Source organism: Schistocerca piceifrons, chromosome 11, assembly GCF_021461385.2.
Source record: "Schistocerca piceifrons isolate TAMUIC-IGC-003096 chromosome 11, iqSchPice1.1, whole genome shotgun sequence".
Classification (NCBI taxonomy): domain Eukaryota; kingdom Metazoa; phylum Arthropoda; class Insecta; order Orthoptera; family Acrididae; genus Schistocerca; species Schistocerca piceifrons.
Window position 1 is genome coordinate 63,276,542 of NC_060148.1, and position 22,431 is coordinate 63,298,972.

General features: G+C 41.6%; 1 protein-coding gene across 1 annotated transcript in view; it reads right to left on the reverse strand.

Annotated features, from left to right (window-relative positions):
• Positions 1 to 17,220: 17,220 nt before the first annotated feature.
• Positions 17,221 to 22,431, reverse strand: part of LOC124720367 (ankyrin-1-like) — a 76,496-nt gene continuing 71,285 nt past the window's right edge. Inside the window, exon 4 of the mRNA XM_047245695.1 lies at positions 17,221 to 17,800. Within this exon, the coding sequence (XP_047101651.1) occupies positions 17,320 to 17,800 (481 nt within the window). The 3' untranslated portion in view covers positions 17,221 to 17,319. The remainder of the gene's footprint in view (positions 17,801 to 22,431) is intronic.

The window sequence follows — 22,431 nt, forward strand, 5'->3', positions numbered from 1 at the left end:
TACGTAGTGAACGTTGTATTTCAAGAAACAGAAAATGCAGAGTGAATCAAGGAAACGCAGAAGTGGAGATTTGCTATCTTTTAAAAAGTAATGGGAGAATCATTTTTTCTTTGTGCAGAAACGTGAAAATTCGAAATGTTTAATATGTGGCAGTATTCTCGCTGGTCAGCGGAAGTTTAGTATTGAAGGCCGTTATAATAAATATCACAAGGACGAGTAAAGTTTATTGTCGGATTCTGAGTGGATGGGGAAATTGAATGAGCTTAAGAAGAGCGACCTGACGATACTAGGTGAATCTGACGTAAGTTGCTTTTGCCACAAGAGATCTGCGACTTTCTTTCGTTGTGTCTCTCTTCTAACTGATTTAACATTTTATGGAACGACAACAATGATAGCCCGGTGGTACGTGCAAGTTATAAGATTGCGCTTAATATGGCGAGACCTGAGAAACCACTTGCTGTAGGTGAATTTATAAAGGAGTGCATCAATGACGCTGCTGATATACTTTGCCCACTGAATAAAAATCATTTTCGAGCTATCACTCTCTCGACAGACTGTAAGTCGTCGAATAAGTGCCATGGCAGGTGACATTTACCGTCAATTAAGGAGTGCAGTGCAGAAGTTTATTGCATTTTCCATCGCACTTGATGAGTCCATGTATATTTCAGACACCACTCAACTATTTATTTATGTCTGCGGCTGGGACACTGCTCTGCACATAGAGGATTTTTTAGATATGACATCTTTAAAAAGCAAGACTACCGGCCCAGACATCCTAAAAGCCGTTGAAGAAGCTGACGATTCAACTGGATTAAACTGGGAACGTTTGGTGTCAGTGAAAACAGACGGAGCACCTGCAATGAAAGGGGAACAAATGGGATTTTTTGGACTACTATGAAAAAAGCCTCAGCGTACAGAAGAGTCATTGTACAGCACCATCTGCATTTTGCACCAAGAAGTACCCTGTGCAAAAGCAGCAAAACTGGAGTACGTCAAGCAAGTGGTTATTCAGGTAGTTAATTATTAGAGATACGACGGTATTACACATAGTTTCACACATATTTAGCTGAAATTGGAGAATAGTTCGGTGACATACAGTACCACAGTGAAGGCCGCTGGCTTAGCCTCGGTAACGTACTCCACAGATTTTCTGAGCTGAGAATACCAATAAATCAGTTTTTAAACGACAAGGGAAGGTACGATCCGAAGTTAGAAGATCCAGAGTGGATAACAACCTTACGTTTTTAGTGGACATTACCGTCCACGTGAATGCGTTGAACACAAGTTTGCATGGAGAAAATCATCTACTTTGTGAAATGACTGAAAAGGTGCAAGCTTTCACTAGCAAGCCTGAGTTGTGGGAACAACAGCTCTCGTCAGGGAACGCACTGCATTTCCCTACTCTGTCTACTGCGCGAGAATAGAATCGCAAGGAATATGTTTCCGTACTTGGTGCAATAAATGAGGAATTTCTGAAGCAATTGGGGGACTATCATATTTATCCCAAGCTTTAGAATGATTCTCGAGACCATTTGCTGTTTCTGTAGATGATATTCATCCCAATTTGCAAATAGAATTAATAGATCAAAAAATAGTTCAAATGGCTCTGAGCACTATGGGACTCAACATCTGAGGTCACAAGTCCCCTAGATTTTAGAACTACTTAAACCTAACTAACCTAAGGACATCACACACATCCATGCCCGAGACAGGATTCGAACCTGTGACCAGAGCGATCACGCGGTTCCAGACTGAAGCGCCTAGAACCGCTCAGCCACATCGGCCGGCAATTAATAGATCTACAGTGTAATTCTCGTCTGAGACACAAGTTCGTTTTGGCAAGACATGTAATAGACTCCATTGTGAAGGAGGAGGAGGAGATTAGCGTTTAACGTCCCGTCGACAACGAGGTCATTAGAGACGGAGCGCAAGCTCGGCTGAGGGAAGGATGGGGAAGGAAGTCGGCCGTGCCCTTTCAAAGGAACCGTTCCGGCATTTGCCTGAAGCGATTTAGAGAAATCACGGAAAACCTAAATCAGGATGGCCGAAGACGGGATTGAACCGTCGTCCTCCCGAATGCGAGTCCAGTGTGCTAGCCACTGCGCCACCTCGCTCGGTCCATTGTGAAGCCGCGAAGATAATGTCAATGTTTGCTTCGACATACGTATGTGAGAGATTTTTGAAAATTAATAAGTCTCGGTTAGGAGCAAACATCAGTGATGAAAATTTGAGTAACTGTTTGCGTTTGTCTGTATGTAGAAATTTTGTTCCAGACATTAAACGTATTGTAAACTCCACCTGTGATAAATAAAACGTATCGTAGGTAATAGGTACTCTTTCAAAGCATGATTTCTTTCAAGCATTCCTACAAACGGTATGCCTTATAAAGCAAGCTAGGAAACAAAACGCATTACAGAGGAAGGAGCGGAGAGACGGTATGGTGGGGATGGGAGAGAAGCGGGTGGCCAGCTTGCCCCTGCGTGCGAGCAGAACACCTGTTAACTGCACGCGTGCAATTGCACCGCACACCTGTAGGATTCCTGCCCTCCCCTGCTTTAGAACATAAGATTTTGGAAATGTTTAAAGAGTATACACGTTAGGGTAACACTAGACTTGGTCAATCAGTTGGTAAAATGATGTTTTTTGTGATGTAAACCAAGAGCATAAATATGACCGACTAAAAATTACGCAGAATGTTTCATAGAATTTTATATATTTGGATAATGAACAGTAGATAACCTCTTGAATAATTGACGTAACTGCTTGTCTTGCATATTAATGGGTAAATGAAGCACATGTAATTTGCCGGATGACCACTTTGAAAAGATTAGGATACTTTAATATATCTTGCCTCAACCTATGTCTTAGGGGTGGATGAATGACAGAGAGCGTGGGCCTTAAGTCTAAAGAAAGATGGGAACTGCCATTTTTAAAAGAGCATTAAAATTTTTGGAATGTTAGATAATTTCTTTTGATGTTGTGTATTCTAATTGTCACGTCTCGGAAAAGTGTCCCAAACATAAATGGCAGACAGATTATAATAAACATGTAATAAGTAAACTTATGGTAATAAACCCAACAACGAAGGCAGAATGACTTTAGAAGAACATATCATGATTCTAGTGTTCCTCTGCCCTCGTATTTGATACATTGTGGTATGGGAAAACTTAACCAAAACATAAGATAAGCAGAGCTCAAAAGCTGCAGGGAGTGAAAGCTTAGACCCCAATGAGGTTACAGTTTCAAACACAATTTAATTTTATTAAACATTAAAAAACACTTATTCACTGGTATACATATATACAGAGTGAGTCACCTAACATTACCGCTGGATATATTTCGTAAACCACATCAAATACTGACGAATCGATTCCACAGACCGAACGTGAGGAGAGGGGCTAGTGTAATTGGTTAATACAAACCATAAAAAAATGCACGGAAGTATGTTTCTTAACACAAACCTACGTTTTTTTTAAATGGAACCCCGTTAGTTTTGTTAGCACATCTGAACATATAAACAAATACGTAATCAGTGCCGTTTGTTGTATTGTAAAATGTTAATTACATCCGGAGATATTGTAACCTAAAGTTGACGCTTGAGTACCACTCCTCCGTTGTTCGATCGTGTGTATCGGAGAGCACCGAATTACGTAGGGATCCAAAGGGAACGGTGATGGACCTTAGGTACAGAAGAGACTGGAACAGCACATTACGTCCACATGTTAACACCTTTTTATTGGTATTTTTCACTGACGCACCATGAGGGGTGAGGTACACGTTCGATGGGCGTTTCGTAGGACGTGGAGGACGTATAAATTGGCCATCCCGTTCTCCTGATCTTACACCTCTGGACTTCTTTCTGTGGGGTACGTTAAAGGAGAATGTGTACCGTGATGTGCCTACAACCCCAGAGGATATGAAACAACGTATTGTGGCAGCATGCGGCGACATTACACCACATGTACTGCGGCGTGTACGACATTCATTATGCCAGAGATTGCAATTGTATGCAGCAAATGATGGCCACCACATTGAACATCTATTGGCCTGACATGTCGGGACACACTCTATTCCACTCCGTAATTGAAAACAGAAACCACGTGTGTACGTGTACCTCACCCCTCATGGTAATGTACATGTGCGTCAGTGAAAAAGACCAATAAAAAGGTGTTAGCATGTGGATGTAATGTGCTGTTCCAGTCTCTTCTGTACCTAAGGTCCATCACCGTTCCCTTTGGATTCGGTGCTCTCCGATACACACGATCGAACAGCGGAGGAGTGGTACTCAAGCGTCAACTTTGGGTTACAATATCTCCGGATATAATTAACATTTTGCAATGCAACAAACGGCACTGATTACGTATTTGTTTATATGTTCAGATGTGCTAACAAAACTAACGGGGTTCCATTTAAACAAACGTAGGTTTGTGTTAAAAACATACTTCCGTGCATTTTTTTATGGTTTGTATTAACCAATTACACTGGCCCCTCTCCTCACGTTCGGTCTGTGGAATCGATTCGTCAGTATTTGATGTGGTTTACGAAATATATCCAGCGGTAACGTTAGGTGAGTCACCCTGTATATCACAAAACACAATAAATTTTTTTTAAATTCCAGGCCTGAAGGGCCGCTGAACATTCACAACTGTAATGTCAGAATGACAACCTTAAGATTCAACATAAGGAGATAATTACGGTCTGAAGGACCCAACACCTTTGATAATACAATATGTTACTGAAAGGAACGACTTTAATCATTTGGCCAGATGGGCCAATCAAATATCAGCACAAATGCTGTTTTGATAATGCTACAAGAATGCAAAACCAACAGTTAATTTACTTCGTCCAAAGGAGCAGTAAAGACCAAAAGACAAATTCATATACCAAAGGTTTTTTAATGAAACAAAGTAACAAGATAAAATTAATAACCAAAAGGGGTAGTGACGTCGCCACTCGGCCTGAAGGGCATGAATATCAGTAGCAATAAATATTTGAGAATGGTTGAAGTTAGTGAGTTAGCACTTAAAACCAGCCTGTGCTCCTCACCACTAGAAAAAATTTACAATCAGCTGTGCAAGGACTGCCTGCTTTAGCGATTTGGCACAGACCAGCAGAACAACTAGAAACTTCACCAACGTGGCGAATCGTCCACATAGGGCGTGACAGCAACTCTCTATACCACATAAAATAAAAATTACTAAACATTGAAACGCATGGTTCAAAATATAACGCCTATCTAGGCAGGAACTGTTAAAGACGCCCACTGGCCTTCGTAAATCTTCGACTTCGTAAATGTGACGACCAGTACCAAATAATAATACCACTCAACAAATTTTAAAATACAAAATCGTTATTGCACTTGGGTCAGAATAAAATTTCAACCACAGATAATATTTTAGGTTCAGTTATTAACCCAGATAGTCCTGAATTATTTTTTTTTTTTTCAAAATTGATTTATTTCTTATCTACATTCATTCACAAGGTTGTAAGGAAGAAAGTAAAAACATTTTTGAGTATTTATTTTTATTTAGTGTTTCCAAAAATGGGCGTCCTTCCAGAAGGACGTCAGGACAATAAGGGAACATGTTTTTAAAGTATATGAGATTGCACAATTGACTTGTTTTGGTTTTTATACTTTCAAATAAACATAAATAAATTTGAATTATGGGCTAAAACAGCTAATAAATACAAAAAAACAAAGAAAATAACCTATACACATATTTTATGCACTAGTATGATAAGACAAAAAGCAACAAACGTGAAGTGGTTGTCACATTTTAGGCACATAGAAGTAGTTTTTTTGTGGCAACTTCGACATTTCAGCTGCTTCTTCTTTTTTGTTATCTCGTCCGTTGGTAATTCAGCAACATAATGTTTTCTTCCATCAAATCTAGAATCTAGTTTTGCCCTCTTACTAGGACGTCCTCTGCTGGTAGTGACTCTTTTGTTACTTTCAAGATTTGCAGTGACAATTCGATGACTAAATGTCAGATTATCTATGGGTTCTTCGTTGTGCTTGTAAAGATCCCAGGCATTTTGCTCTGCAATGTCTATAAAATGTGCAATGATCGGGAAATACCACTTTTTCCCTCTTATGGAGCATCAGCGTCAGCTCGATCTATGCCTCCCATATGAGTATTGTAGGAGTGTAATAAGTTAGGTTGAAGCACGCTAATCCTTTTCTTTTGTTCCCTGGAAAATCTTGCTATAGAGCGTAGTGGTTGCACTCTGTCAAAGTTGGTGGCTACAGTAACAACATTGTTGTCATTCCAACGTACAATGGAAATCCCAGATGCTGAGTCAGAAAAAATTTCATATGATCCTCTATTTTCTTTTATCATTTTATCTGCAGATGATAGAATACAATTCTTAACTCTGTTTCCTCTTATTGTTCCTGATGCTTCCAAGCCCCTCTCTTTTAGGTCATGTAGCGCAGTAGCATTGAGCTGACTTGCTGGTAATTTATGTACACTTGGATTTTCTTCAGCACCCAAATCTTCACCTGTTACGTCATCAGTTGCATTTTGAGGAGGTGTAATGTTACATTCACACCAGTATTAGGTATTTCCTCATCTTTTGATTCTAGCATGTCCAAAAGTTCCATCAGTGTACATCGTTTTCTGTGAATACAAAATGACAACACATTACCCTGACGTCCTTCTGGAAGGACGGTTGAAAACATAATTGAATTACAACTGACGAAAACTTTCAATAATAATGTAAACCCATAAATAATATAGGTTAATTCTTTAAGATATTATATGACAAGTTTCAGAATTATTGACGCAATATGAAAGAAAATATACATACCCATCGACGACAAGGTCGGTCAGTTCGTCCATGGTGAAACTGGGCCTATTTTCAAGACACAGTTTCTCACTCACTATGAACGACAGCGTCAAATTGACTGTCGCAGCGCGCAACTGACTCTGCCTACTTCATATAACAATGTGTCACAGTCCGTTGTAACAATGCGTTATTCGCAAAAATAAATAATTTCAACAATGAGTGATGCCGTCCTTCCAGAAGGACGTCAGGGTTATCTGGGTTAAGGCACAGAGAGTTAACACTCTTTTCTAGTGATAGTTACACTTGACAATATAACAGCAGGTCACTGAATCGGGATTTCGGGCACGCCTGAGCCTACTAAAATTGTGAAACACCCGACGACGCGGGCAGAAATTGAGTGAGACACATGAAGTCAAGAAATTCTCACCGTTAGTCCAGAAGGCAGACAGGCATTCGGCGACAGGTTGCAACCAGCACCAACTCGAGTTATGTCGATCGACCCAGTTCCGCCATAGCAACGCGGACACGTCGCGTCAACAGTTGCCACGCCGAGCTTCCTTATCACACAGCCCGTCACTGCCGCCGTCCCGCGTACACACGTTCGTAGCAGTCACGTGCGTTCACAGGAAGTTATACCACCTTTCCCGCAACATTGCGCTGCCACACAACCGGAAACTAAACTCCCCGTCTCACTCCGGCAGCAGCACTCGATACTCTCGTCGTCAGCAGGTCTCTCCCCAGAACGCGGTGCCCCCAGAAATTTAAAAGCAAACGGACCAATCGCGGCAGAGCAAAGCCAAGGCTCCAGAAGACGACACACCACACCTAGGCAAAGATGAAGATGATACGGGGTTGGGTTGGGTTGTTTGGGGAAGGAGACCAGACAGCAAGGTCATCGGTCTCATCGGATTAGGGAAAGATGGGGAAGGAGAGTGCTTAGAAAATGTAGCCCATCAACAAAGGAGGTGGCTTACAAAACACTCGTTCGACCTATACTTGAGTATTGCTCATCAGTGTGGGATCCGTACCAGATCGGTCTGACGGAGGAGATAGAGAAGATCCAAAGAAGAGCGGCGCGTTTCGTCACAGGGTTATTTGGTAACCGTGATAGCGTTACGGAGATGTTTAATAAACTCAAGTGGCAGACTCTGCAAGAGAGGCGCTCTGCATCGCGGTGTAGCTTGCTCGCCAGGTTTCGAGAGGGTGCGTTTCTGGATGAGGTATCGAATATATTGCTTCCCCCTACTTATACCTCCCGAGGAGATCACGAATGTAAAATTAGAGAGATTCGAGCGCGCACGGAGGCTTTCAGACAGTCGTTCTTCCCGCGAACCATACGCGACTGGAACAGGAAAGGGAGGTAATGACAGTGGCACGTAAAGTGCCCTCCGCCACACACCGTTGGGTGGCTTGCGGAGTATCAATGTAGATGTAGATGTAGATGTAGAAGTCGGCCGTGCCCTTTGAAAGGAACCATCCTGGCATTTGCCTGGAGCGAGTTAGGGAAATCACGGAAAACCTATATCAGGATGGCCGGACGCGGGATTGAACCGTCGTCCTCCCGAATGTGAGTCCAGTGTCTAACCACTGCGCCACCTGGCTCGGTGAAGATGATACGGTTCAGTATTCTTATTACTTCGCTTGAACAGACAATTGATGGTCATATGATTTTATACTGGATAAGATAATACTGTAAGAATTACCCAATCCTATAATTTCGCACCTTACAAGCACTCATCCACATACTTTGCTGTGATCTACAAATACAATTAGGTATCATGTGATAGGTTGTACATCCTATATATGAATATATAAAGCAAACTAACATTGTCACGTACGTCTTGTAAATAATTGTTAATTCTTATTGCATGAAAGGTGATGGAGTGTCTTTATTATAAAAACAGCGTAATGAATCATTGCCCACACTAGTAGGGGTTGGAACACCAGTGGAAATGAAACTGCTGGCGGAACTGAAGTCCTGGGTGGAAGGCCAACACAGGTGTGACGGTCCTGCTTAAACACAGGAAATAGCATGACGGATGTCATAGCACCTAAGCGCTGGAGCACAATAGAGTCGCGACCGGCCAGTGTTGTAGCTGAACCTGAAGGAAAATCTTGGACCCAGGTGAGAGGAATGAAGAAGCGGCACCTCGGAAACCACACAGATGGGTTATTTCCAAGGATTTTTACTCAGAAGCATGCCATTGTACGAGTATAGGTTTTTCCTGGCAAACTTTCAGCGCTGGACGACAAAAGACTAAAATATGTTTGGTCGGCGTTTGGAAGAATCTGTAGAGCGGGAGAATATTCCGTGGTTTCGGGAATATGATTCGTTTTCGGAATAACAATGGTGGGGAGCTGAGCTTTGCTGGGGAGCCAGCAGTAGAGAGACATGGTCTTCCGTTCTGAATGTCCGTGCGTGACGGTCACTCGGTATCAGCTTTGTTGATACAGACAGACTTCCTGTTTCCTGTATTGTTTATAGTTATAACAGTTAAGCACTGTACTGTTGGGAACCTATACGATTGTAGACTTCACCTCTGGGTTGGAAGTCGTAGTTGAGTATGCAGCATTCAGTAATTGAATGCACTTCCTCTGCCTATACTTATGTTGAGACATTATCTGAACTCTGTGTTTGGGGCTGCGAGTTGGTGCTTCTTGTTTGTAGAACACAGAGAGGAGAAGACAGTATTATAGTATAGCCTTCTGCCGTCCTATTACTTGAAAGAGTTTATTTGTGGCTGGAGTTCTTCTAACACAGCAGACAAGTACGAGAACCATCACTTTGATGCACCGGATGCAGCCGGTGATATCGCAAATTTCTTCAGCTTATTTTTCCACTGATATTCCACACCACCATAGATCATCTTTGAAAGTAGTGTCTTCCAGTGTTCGGTATGTGGATGATGTCAGTCATTTTGTGTTATTGATATTAGACCGCACATCATAATAAGGGGCAAAGTTTGGCAATTGATTAGTAATTTTGCTTAGGAAATGTAAACTTTGTAATATAAAGGTTTTTTTAAGCTACAATAAATATATAAGCAGGGACAACGTTTACCATTTTGTAGGATTAGTTGCCTTCATCATTTATGTTTAGGTTGTAACTTATATGTTAAAGTCCATTAAGAGATCCTGAGATCTGATTCAGGGAGTAGTGAGACAGGGCCAAATCTTCATTTTAGAGTTTATTATTTTTCGTTGCGCACGTTTATTTTACACCTGCCTGGAGTAGAATCTTGGAATATTATGGCTGCACCATCCCGCTCTTGATCAAACTGTGAGGTGAAATGACTAGTGTGTGCGTTCAAGGGCCAAATGAAAAAGTTTGTGTGGAATCTTCACCAGATGGCCGGCCGGTGTGGCCGAGCGGTTCTAGGTGCTACAGTCTGGAACCACGCAACTGCTACGGTCGCAGGTTTGGATCCTGCCTCGGGCATGGATGTGTGTGATGTTCTTAGTTAGGTTTAAGTAGTTCTAAGTTCTAGAGGGCTGATGACCGCAGCAGTTAAGTCCCATAGTGCTCAGAGCCATTTGAACCATTTTTTTCACCAGTTGGTGCCCTTCTCAGTCTTCTGAGCACCTAATACTTCATGCCTATAGGGAAGCTGAGCAGTCTGATGCCTTTTTTCTGACGTCCACATAGCTGAAAGGCTGGTGGCATGCCTCTTTGATCAGTTGTGGCCCTGGTCGCCATCAGAAGTTATCAGTTTGTGGATGTTGCCTCCATCGCTGCAGCCTGTTCTGACCCCCCACCCGCCACCCCACCCCAGCTCGAACCCGTCACCTGCTGTGGAGGCACCCATGTAATATCAGCTGTCCCCGACATGGGGCGTCCTGAGGTTCCAGTTTCGAGTCCATTGTTGCCACCTGCTGTTCCAGTTGGGCCACCTCCACCAGCCCCCTTGCCTCAGCCATCATTGCCAGTGGGTTCAGCCAAGACTTCCGTGCACTGAGACCTGCACTGGGTAATGGCAGCCTCCTCCGCAGTGCTGTCATTCGGCGGTGGCAGGCCCACTACCCTTGGACATGCCTCCACGCGTTGTGGTCCTATCATCTTGTGCCTGCTTGGCACATTTTTCTGCTCCTGCTGTTGGCACTGACTGTTGCAACTTCAGATCCAATGGATGTGTCTCTCATCAGGTCTCTGGCATCTCCTCTGTTGTGTGGGCACCCTCTCACATCATGGAGATGTGTGCTATACCCCGCTGCTAGTGTGTGTGAAGTTGAGTGTACCAAGTGTAGAGTCACTGTGTGTGTGTGTGTGTGTGTGTGTGTGTGTGTCTGTGTGTGTGTGGGTACTTAAATCAAGCGCCAATAGCAATACCATGGGCCAGCCACCAGAGGCCGACTGTAGGAGACATGCACGTGGCACAGTCTCCGCTGTGCTGTCTACTGGGGACTAACCCCTATATACACACACTATGTTCTTTTACTTTTTTCTGCTCACGTCAGTTGACCTGTGTATCGCTTATCTTGCACCTTCTGTATGATTCTTTTGTCTTGTTACGTGTGAAATCATGAGAAGCTTATTTCTGATATTGTTCAGAGTATTACGAATAAAACCAGATTCGTGTTACTTGTATCGATTTCGTCTATTACTTTATTACTACATTCTCAAGCAGTTTTACCAGTCTTCACATATTTTCGGTATACAGGAACAACCGACAGATCCACTTCAATGCCCTAAGATAAAGTATCAGAGGAATTTGCAACATTTGGTGAATTCAAAGGATTACGTTCCATGATTATCGTATCTGGCACACTATCATCAGAATTGAGACTGCTGGCATTTTCAAATGGTGGCATTCTTTTCATACTAAATACTCATTTTCGTACATGTCTTAGCCTGTGTTGTGTTCTATAAGTGACATTGTTTTCGTCAGGTGCATCTGAATCACAGGAGTCAACTTCAGAGTCAGAGTCTTCCAAAAACATCTCTGTCATCTGCATAATTTATCTGCTTCACATGTTAGACGCATTTGAATGCATATTTCCAGCTATTGCACCCTAAAAAACCAGCCTGACTTAGAGATCAACATAGGCTAGGACTTCCTTGCCGAATATAATTAATGAAAATAGTTGTAAAAAGGGTAGCAATCTATCTTCACAAATCAGCGAACAACCAAGAAACAAAGCTAAAAATTAATGTAACATAATGAATTAAATAAAAATTGCTACTGTGTAAAGTACACAACTATGTACAGAAAATGTATTTCGAGGGCGTAGTAGTTTACAAAGACACAAAACGACACTAAAACGAACTCAAACCATACTTAAAAGTAAATAACATTGTAGCTGCGATTTTTATGAGCATAGTTACTCACTCCCAATTTCTCTAAGCAAACTCACTAAGACATAACTTAAGCTTTAGTGAATTCAAGTAACTTAAAATGTCACGTAAAAGAACTTACAAAGAATGTGTTGGATTATCTGCTTGTGAGGCACAATAATGCGAGTTCAGGAACATCAATCTGTAAGGCAGGTGAATACGTGCTCTTACCTCCACCATCCATCTGAAAGGTGGTGTGGGTCTGGAATGGAAGCAAGTTTTGTTCAGTAAATTGGCATGACGAAGCACGTGACCTTCACTACACTATGACTAAATTTCAAATGAGACCCTCTTTGGCTGGATAGAATTGTAGCGCATTTTTCGGTGTCTCTAGTGGAACAAAAGTGAATATAGCTGCCTTTAAGGTGGGTGTTCCATTGTAGGTGTTAAACGAACATTTGTACGTGGAGTGAGAATTATAAAAGTGTACATACCTTTCAGCACGGACTTGGTGGCACCAGTTGGGAAATTGTGTGAAAATATATTACAGCTACTTTTCAAAGTACTTACTTCAGTTGGCTAGTGAACCTGGATTTGATGAACAGAACAAACTTGGAGTAGACCAATGGTCAACTTTACACAGTGTTTTCTACACCTTTTTTTGACTGAGCTACAGTGTATGTCACCCAAGACCATGGAGGGACTTGTGGAACATACAAGGGCATGTGAACGCAAGTAGAGAAAGCATAAGGAAGCCCCATGTTAACACTCATACATCTCCCTTTGACAATGGCACACCAAATGTTTTCTTTTCTATCCTCTGTGCCATTGTTTAGCATATTTCTTCCATTTTTTTATGTCTTTAGTTCCTACCTTGCACATTAACAACCGTCAATATTACGGTAGCATTGTGAGTATGCAGGTTAGTGTCAGGCTATCTGTTACCTAGTGATTCAGCATCTAAACAGCATGGGATATTCACATTTATTGGGAAGATTAGCTGGAAGTGCAGTGCATCTGTTCAGTAGTTGACATACAGCGGACCATGCGAACTACTCAAGTGCACAGATGTTTTGTTGGCATGATGCAAGACATTGAATAAGTTTTAAGACTTGTTCCAGTGACTTTAGCGGCACAATATTTTGTAGTGGAAAGTGTAACTAGCATTGTGAGATAACTTAAATGAGACTATTTCGAAGAAAGACAATCTTCTCACAAAATCCTGCTGGATAAATGCAGAACAAAGTTATTGAAAGTAAACTGTTCTACATTTTTGTTGGCTGTTTAGTTTTCCTGCACTGGGACGTCGACAATAATGAAAGGGACAGTATGCCTCATACGGAGGCAATACAGTTAATATTTTTTTCCATTTGAGAAACAAATGAATCAATGTTAACATCAAGTACACTGTCATTTACTGTACACTGCTCAGGTGTGCTTTTGAACATTTCTGTATCAACAACCAAACTCTGTAAAACACTGAAGTAAATGGCAAAGGATGCCTTGCTTTGTACTAAATGCAGAGGAGAGAGAGAAGAATGACCATTATTCTCTCTATGTATGCTGTAATTATTCTAATCTTGTCTCTTATGTAGCGGTTCGTACTATATTCCCATAATGCTCATTCAATGTCAGTTTTCAATTTTTTTAAATTTTCTTTTGAAAGATATTTGTATATCTTCAGGCATCTGTCATTTCAGGTTCTTTTTTTTAGCATTCTTGTGACACTTTCTTGCAGAACAAACAAACCTGTGACTATTTACCCTGCCCTTTTTTTCTAAATGTTTAATATACCTCATTAAGTCTATTTCATGTGTTGTTAACAACATAGCAATATTCCAAAAAATATGCAAAACAGGTATAAACACTTTCCCCAGATCCTACATATGAACCAAAGTCTGCCACCCTCTTTATCTACAACTGAGCATATACCATCATTCCATTTTACATCCCCACAAACAGTTACACCTAGGTATTTCTGTGAGTTGACTGATTTCAGTTGACACTAACCGATTCAAATAGGATACTACGTTAAACATTTTGCGAAGTGCACAGCATTTCTCATCATTTAACATGACTGTCAATCTCTGCACCACTTTTAATTCTTATTAAGATATGAATAATTGTGGGTGTTTTTTATCACACAGCACTTCTATACAGGTAACTCATCGACAAAAATGCTCACATTCTTTTTATTGCCTGCCAGGTCATTAATATATAATATGAACACCAAGGGTACAGACAGACTTGCACGGTGTACACCAACTTCTTTTGATGATCCTCCATCCAAGGTAAGATGCTGCTTCTTCCTGATGCAGAAAGCCTCATTACAGTCACAAATTACATTTAATGTCAGTGAGTCAAACCCTTCACCCTTTTTAGAAGTCAAGTTAAGAAATACTGCATCCACATGGCTGCCCTGACTAATGGCTTTTCATATGAAAAAAGCATGAGATGGAATATACATGCTTGATGAATTCAGAATCCTTGCTGGTTGTCATAGATGTGGCCCTTCTGTTCAAGATGCTCTTTCAATGATTATATCAACACATGTCAAAATTATATTTAATGTCCTATTTTGTTTCTTTGTTGAAGCTTCAGAGCACAAAATAGCTGATGCCATAAGAATTACCCACTGCTGTCATAACGATGTACCAAGTGTATATTGCCCATAAATAACCCAAATCATCTGTACTAAAACTACTGTGCAACCACTTTTGAATGAAAACTTCTCATGAAGACCTCAAACTGGCTGATGACTTACTGTGTGAATGACATTAGTAGTGCAGCTTTATTGAGGCACTGAAGTAAGAAAGGCTCATTGTCTGCAGCTGCCATTACGAGCATCAATACAGAATAGCTTATCTTTTACAAAAATTGAGAAAAATATATTTTGCTTTAACATTCAGTTAAACTCAGAGAAACTGTATAATATCAGTCAGCAAAGATATCTACATTGCTGCTGACCAATGCTTACAGTAAGTCACTTTTCACACGTTCAGACCTCTGTTCAGTTAGAATTATTAAGTTGATTTATGGGCCAGAGAAGCAAAATTTTATTTACTATGCATCTATGATTTTCACTACCGCCTCACCTGCTTGATTCTGCCTGATGTGTGCCACATTTCGTGTGCAGAATTAAGAAATTGTTGCGCTCGCGAGTGTAAATCCCTGTCCTGACTCAAGCACAGTTTCAGTTTTTTGGACAATTGTATTTTGATGAAGAAATGTATGCATGACAATATTATGAAGATAGAGATTTTATTCCTTGCAAGTACAATCTTTTATTTCCCTGTGTATTACTGCTTCTGGCCACTTCTCAAAATGTTTTATGGTAAACAAATCGGTCTTGAAACTTAATGGTAGATTAAAACTGTGTGCCAGGCAGACTTGAATTTGGGATATTTGCATTTCATGGACAAGTGCTGCACTGACTGCGGTGCGCAAACAGGACTCATAACTCGTCCTCACTGTTTTACTTTTGCCAGTACCTAGTCTCCTACCTTCCAAACCTCACAGAAGCTCTCCTAAGAAACTGGCAGAACTAAAGCTGTGAGGGCAGGCCATGAGTCGTGCTTGGGCAGCTCACCTCTTACCCAAAGGCAAAGGCTCTGAGTTCGTATGTCAGTCTGACACACAGTTTCAATTTGTCAGTGAGTTTCATATAACAGAGTGCAGAGTGAAAATTTCATTTTAAAATCAATCTTTAGGTTATACTCCATTGTAGACTGTTTAACTATCCCAAAATTCAGATACTAAATTTCTTAACTTTCCATGAGAGCTACGTTGCAGGTTGTAATATGGGCTGTGGTTACTATTTGGTAGTCAGTGGCAATCTCCAAGAGAGACAAGGTTCTATTGTTGTTGGTTGGTTGATTGATTTGGGAGAGGGAATCAAACAGCAAAGTCATTGCTCCCATCGGATTAGGAAAGGATGGGGAAGGAAGTTGGCATTTCCTGAAGCAATTTAAGGATATCCCAGAAAATCTAATCACGATGGCTGGATGCGGTTTTGAAGTCCAGAGTGCTAACCACTGCACCACATCACTTGATGTTCTATTGTTATCTTATCTGTTTTAGATAATTACGAATTTCTGTCTATGTGCATAGTAATCTTCTAAAATATTACAAGCATTATTGGTTTTTATTCCTTCAGAGTCGATGACCATTCATGTCTCTTGTGACATATGTAGTTTTGTAATCCTCCCATCAGATGTACATTTCATCTGAGCCCTAATTGGGCAAACTGCCAGCTGGGGCAGTGAGGGTGCCATTAGCAATACCGCCTGCCCAGCTAGGGTTGCTATTCAGGTTGCATGGTGGATCCTCAGGTACAGTACTGACATGACACCAGGCTGAGGGAAATTCACTGAAGATCTAAGTAAGGAAAATGTGGAAAGTGGGAACATTTGCTGTTACATTCTGTAACATGAGATTGGTATAATTACCTGACAGATATTAATATGTTTTCATAATAGTAACTTTGCACCCATGTGAGGATCTTTCAATTTTACGTTATTGCCCACTTCTCCTTTATGAAATGTACACTGGTTATATGATTCCATACAATAAGAATATGGTGTGAGTTTAATATTGCAAGTAATGTAGTATTATAATTAGATACAGAAATTATTGCACCATCTGCATTGTAGAGATAAGTAAATTTAGTCCGTGCAGATGCATTCCAACTATATAGCTTACGTGGCAGTAATCTGGGTATGATGCAGTTTACACTAGTTTAACATGTTCCGACCTCTACCTGTCAGTAACCAAATTATGTAGAGGTCTGGTCAAACAACTTATGGGGATACAGCTAGATTAACTTCTTTGAGAATCTCTGATATATTGCCATTTGTATGTTGAAAACAATTGGGTGTGTATCTGTCAAAATATTGGCAGTTGTCAAAGATACCATATGGCTGGATTACAGTGAGTTGTTTGACATCGCACACTGGGAGGACAGAAAACTGGAATTTATTGGTAATGAAGCGAGTGTTTTCAAATTTTGAGTTCTGTAAAGGTTTGTCATTGGGTGTAGTTCAGACTGCTTTATCAAAAGGAAGGTTACTTACATTAGATAGAGATGTTTCCTGTTGTCAAGCCCATAGAGGTGTTACCAGTGCACTTATACGTACTACATAATGGCGGGTAGAAATGAATGATGATCAATTTCTTTTATTCTGTATATTAAAAATAATGATAAGATATACAGCAAAGTTTTACTTGTTTTACTGCAGATGTCCGTGAGACTTCAAGCTTCATGTCAGCAAATCAACAATTTGCTGGTGGCCATTCTCACTGGCTAGATGACGAGGGATGGCTCCACTGTCATCCCTGGCCCATTTGTTGGCTCCTGCCTCCAGCAATGCAGCTGCTGCCTCAATATGACCACAGCATGCTGCCCAGTGCAGCGGTGTCCTCCCCAAATTACCCCTGGCGTTAGGGTCTGCAGAATATGATGTCAGTAGCCTAATCACAGCTGCATGGCCAGCAACTGCAACTGCATGAAGAGGCGTGTTCTGCCTTATATTCCTGATCCCTACCTCGGCACCACTCTCCAGTAGAGACCTCACCGCCTCTACGTGTCCACCCATTCCTGCCCACTGCAGGGCAGTCCTCTTCTCCTCATCCCAAGCATTCACGTCTGCCCCTGCTGCCACCAGTGCCTGCAGCTCTTGCACTGCACCCGCCCGAGCTGACTCAATCAGCTTCCTTCCTTTCTCTTCTGGAGGAAGACTCCTGCACAAAACATCAAGATTATTACACTTTACCATAAATACACATGCCAAATGAAGGAAAATGTCATGGAAGTGAATCTGTGAGCAGTTTTGAATACCCATCTGTCCAATGACAAATCAAATACCTCCCTTCCATAACACATAAAAATCCAAAAGTCAGTGTAGAAGATACAAACAGATAACAGTGTCCCTTCGTCAAAGTGTTCATTTACTTGCCATTAAAACTTTCTAAATTCCACCTAAAAACTAATTCACTCTCATATTTTGTCAGAATTCATTACAAACAGTGAGTTACTTTCACCTCAGAAAGCTGCTTATAACGAACTTTAATACATTGAAACATACAATTAACACATGAAAAACAAACTCTCTATATGCAGGAGCCCCTACTGACATTTAAGAAGGAAAAACATGAAAGCAATCATGTGTATTTAAAGAACTTTTTCTTAGCTGACAGCGAAAAGTTCAGCCAAGTTATTTGCAAATTTTATGACACAATGTCACCAAATAGAGAAAGTAATTGCTTCACATGAGATTCGTTAGTCAAAATATTTCAGGTGTAAGAATAACCCTAAGTCAATTTTTCCCACCTGCCCTCTTCCTGTAAACTAACATTGGCTTCCTGAACACTCTGGATACCTGACACCACTGGTGTCTCTTGCCCAGTTGCTGCATTTGCACTAATGCCTGGCCAGACAAAGCTCTGTTTCATCAGAGCTACAGATGCATGGCCCCCAGGGAGTCTGAGATCATGAGAATGGAAAGGTACAAGAAGGAAGGGGGCTGATAGACCTTTTGGGCTGTGATAGATCTTTGAGCATATTCCATCAGATTTTACACTCAGAGCTTACCACAGGAAGTAAATGGACGTTGATGAGTCCTGAGGGGACCAGTTTAAGTCTGTGTAATCGTCTTGGGTGATAGCTAGAGCACTGTAATTTAGTGGCTCGGTGGTGGTGCAGGAATGGCTAAGGCAATCTGCCACAATATTATTGACGCTGGTGACAAGCCAGATTTCTGTAGGGAATTGCTCAATGTACACTTGTAGTCTAAAGTGTTGGGGGAGACCTGATTTAAATCTTTCCTACAAAAGCTGATGGTGAGTTAGCACTGATCATTACAGACCGTAAAGATGCATCCCTCAACTGAGAGTTGGAAATACTAAATGGTTTCATAGACAGCAAGAAACTTTTATCTGTGTGCAGCCCACCAGCGTTGTGCATCAGAAATCTTGGAAGAGCTTCCAGATGTTGCCCATGTGTTACTGGAGGATGACTTGAATAACACTTTGCCTTTTATCTACAATAATTGCCAGGAGGGTGGGTGGGACAAACTGTGGCATTGGTTAGGTCCTATTTTGTCTTTTCAAAGCTCTTGATCATGCCCTGTGTCCAAGAGACTGCTTTATGACTTTTCTTCTTATCAGTATGAAGTGCATTACTAAGAGGCTCTTTAGTACTGGTGGCATCCTTGAAGTGGTGTCAGAAAAAGCTGACCATTCTGATTAAACACCAGAGTCCTTTGTAAGTGGTAGGCTGTGGGAAGTTCGCTACTGCCTGTACTTTCTTGGGGAGAGGTGGGAAACAGCAGTTGAGACTACTTGTATGAGAAATTCAACCTCATTTGCCCCAAAAACACATTTTTTAGTGTTGGCTACTACCACTGCTTTCTGTTGGTGAGAAAAACTTCATGGGCTTGTTGGCAGTGTTCTTGCTGTCTCTGCGGTAGATGGCTAATGGCTCTGAGCACTATGGGACTTAACATCAGAGGTCATCAGTCCCCTAGAACTTAGAACTACTTAAACCTAACTAACCTAAGGACATCACACACATCTATGGCCAAAGCAGGATTCGAACCTGCGACCGTAGCAGTCGCGCAGTTCCAGACTGAAGCGCCTAGAACCACTCGGCCACACCGGCTGGCGTGGGGTAGATGAATATATCATCTAAGTATACAAAAGGATCTAGTGCACCGCACAAGATGTTGTCTAAAAATTGCTGCCAAGTTTGTACAGTACTGCAGAGGATGAATGTCAACTGTGCTATTGAACAGGTCAAGAGGCACAATTATGGTTATTAGTTCAATGTCCTCTGAGGCGACCGGGCCTTGGATGCAGTTTTTGACGCAGTTTATCTTACTGAAGGTAGTTGCTTCCAAGGTGCTGCATAGGAGTGGAATGGTGCAGATGTTGAGCTTATGATAACTGCCACACAGGCACCAGGAACCGCTCAGGCCAAATGGCTTTTGGAAGGGCAAAGCATGCTGTTGATGAGCTGCTCTTCAAACTCATTCTGTGCAATTTTGCAAGAAGCTCAGCATATGGGTCTGAATATGCCAGGTGCATCACAGCGAAACATATAACAGAATGGGCACTGCAGCAGATGGACCTGCCGAAGGTGCTGTCAACTAAATAACACTTTGCTATGTTGGCCAGTAGACAGTAATGGCCAAGAAAATCGGTGCCCAGAATGGGGTCCACAACATCTTTGCTACTATGAAGTTCCACAGGAGTTCAAGATGAAGGCAGAAGTTGAGCGACCAGGTACGTACGTCATAAGTAGTAATGGTCGAGTTGTTGGCACTGGTAATTAGAATGGGAGTGACAGGCCCTGGATTGGGAGTAGTTTGTGAGGAAAGGGGGAAAGGTCACAGCCAGTGAAATGAAACTTGGGGTTGATTTTTATGAAAATAATCCTGTCTTTAGTCCAGGGATCTAACTATTACAACATACATGAACCGATTGCTAATTTAAATGACCACATAAGATATCACTGAGGCAATGTTCAGTATCTTACAGTTTCTAAAAATATTAACTTGAGCTCATGCGTGGGACCTGGTATGCCAGGGACAGATGAGAGATGCACTCGCTAGTGTTCATTCCTTACACACGACTCACACAAACAAAGGAGAGATATTTTGGTTACTATACAAAACAAAATTAAAACTAAAGAATGAATTTGTCTGGCAGTGAAGGGAACCAGCACAGTCAGAAAGGAATTTGTCTTTGGGCACACTTGTTGGTGAAAGGGTGCCAAAACATCCAGGTGCGTGAATTGTAAAATAGGTCAACTAGTACTTCCAGCACTCAGTATCACATCACTGCACTAATAATCACTTCACATGCTTAGTACTCCAGCACCAATACTGGAAGGATGTGCCAGGTATCTGGTGTTACATTTTTCTAGTACTGAACCTTCCAAAAGATCATAACTCAAACAGCGTGATTGTAGAATTACTTCCGCTTGCTGGGCTTCGAGTAACTATGATAACTGACTCTCAATATCAAGCTTTACCATTGAAGCTAACGCCATTGAGGCATGATGGCTAAGGTAAACCACGTGTCATTGTGCAGGCAGAGTTGTTGTGAGTGCTGCTGGGAGACATTTCCTTATAGAAGTGGGAACAAAGACAGTTAAGAGTGCATGGCTCCAGGTCGAGGTCAAAAAGCTACCTGCAGCAAAAGTTATTAGTACAGATGCTGGAGAAAAGCTGTGGTACATTAACTGACAGGAGCTGCTGATGTCTGGCAGGTGCAGCGCATCATTGGCTGTAGTCAGTGGGGTTGAATGAAAGAAGTCACCACAATGGAACACCACTATATAGTTGCTCAAATCATCACCAAACCCCCTCCATCTGCCCACCCTCATGGTCAAGGTCTCTAACGCACTCTTTTGCGGCGATTCCTCAACCTGGGGGTAAGCTGGTTCAAATCCTGATTGTGGAAAAACTTTTCACTCCCAGTATTTGGACAGCAAGGGAAGAAGAGGTAGTGGTGTTAAGTTCTTGATCACCAGAATTTGTGCCAGTGGCTAGGGTCAAATACCAAAACTATCTGCAGTGTCTCATGTGACACTATGATAGTGAACCACCCATCAGATGGGGATGTCAAGTTTGACAGTGCCCTTTGTGCTATCTGTGAGTACTAGACTCTGTTCTGGCAATGTGTTTTATCCTCTCTCTTCTCGTAACATCATCATCAGAATCATCATCATACAACACGCACACGCGCGCGCGTGCGGCCATGCCCGCGCACACAGACGCACACATACGTGTAGCATTAAAAATAAATAATAGAGTATGACGTAAACAAATAAACACAGAACCTGCATGTTTCACTCTTGGGTGGAAACTTGGCTAGAAGTTGTAAACAGTGTGAAACAAGATTCATCCAACTAATGACACAAAAAGTGGATTTGGCTTGTGTAGTGTGTGAGCAGAATGACAGAGGTGGGGGACCAGTTGTTTTGTAGGTTAGAGCATTCAGTGTCAGTAGTAATGGTGCAGTGGACCATGCATCATAGCATTTTCGCTACTGAACATTTTTTAAAAAGTAATGACTCCTTGATGACAGTTCAACGACTTTTCCATACACATTTCAATGTTCTGATAAATGGTTGAAAACCTGATTACAGCAGAATGTTGCACTGGGTTGCCTCTTGTTGCACAACCAAGTCATTCTTGAAGCAGACATTACCTGGTCGTTCCCACATGGTGTACGTGCAGGAAAAGTCGATAGAGTAGAGAATCTGTTCTTCCGAGTCCTTGCTACTCTATTAGATGCCGCACTTCAACTCTGGGCTTTTCTCGTCGCTTGCTACAGCACATCCTGAAGGATGAGTTATGTTTTCATCC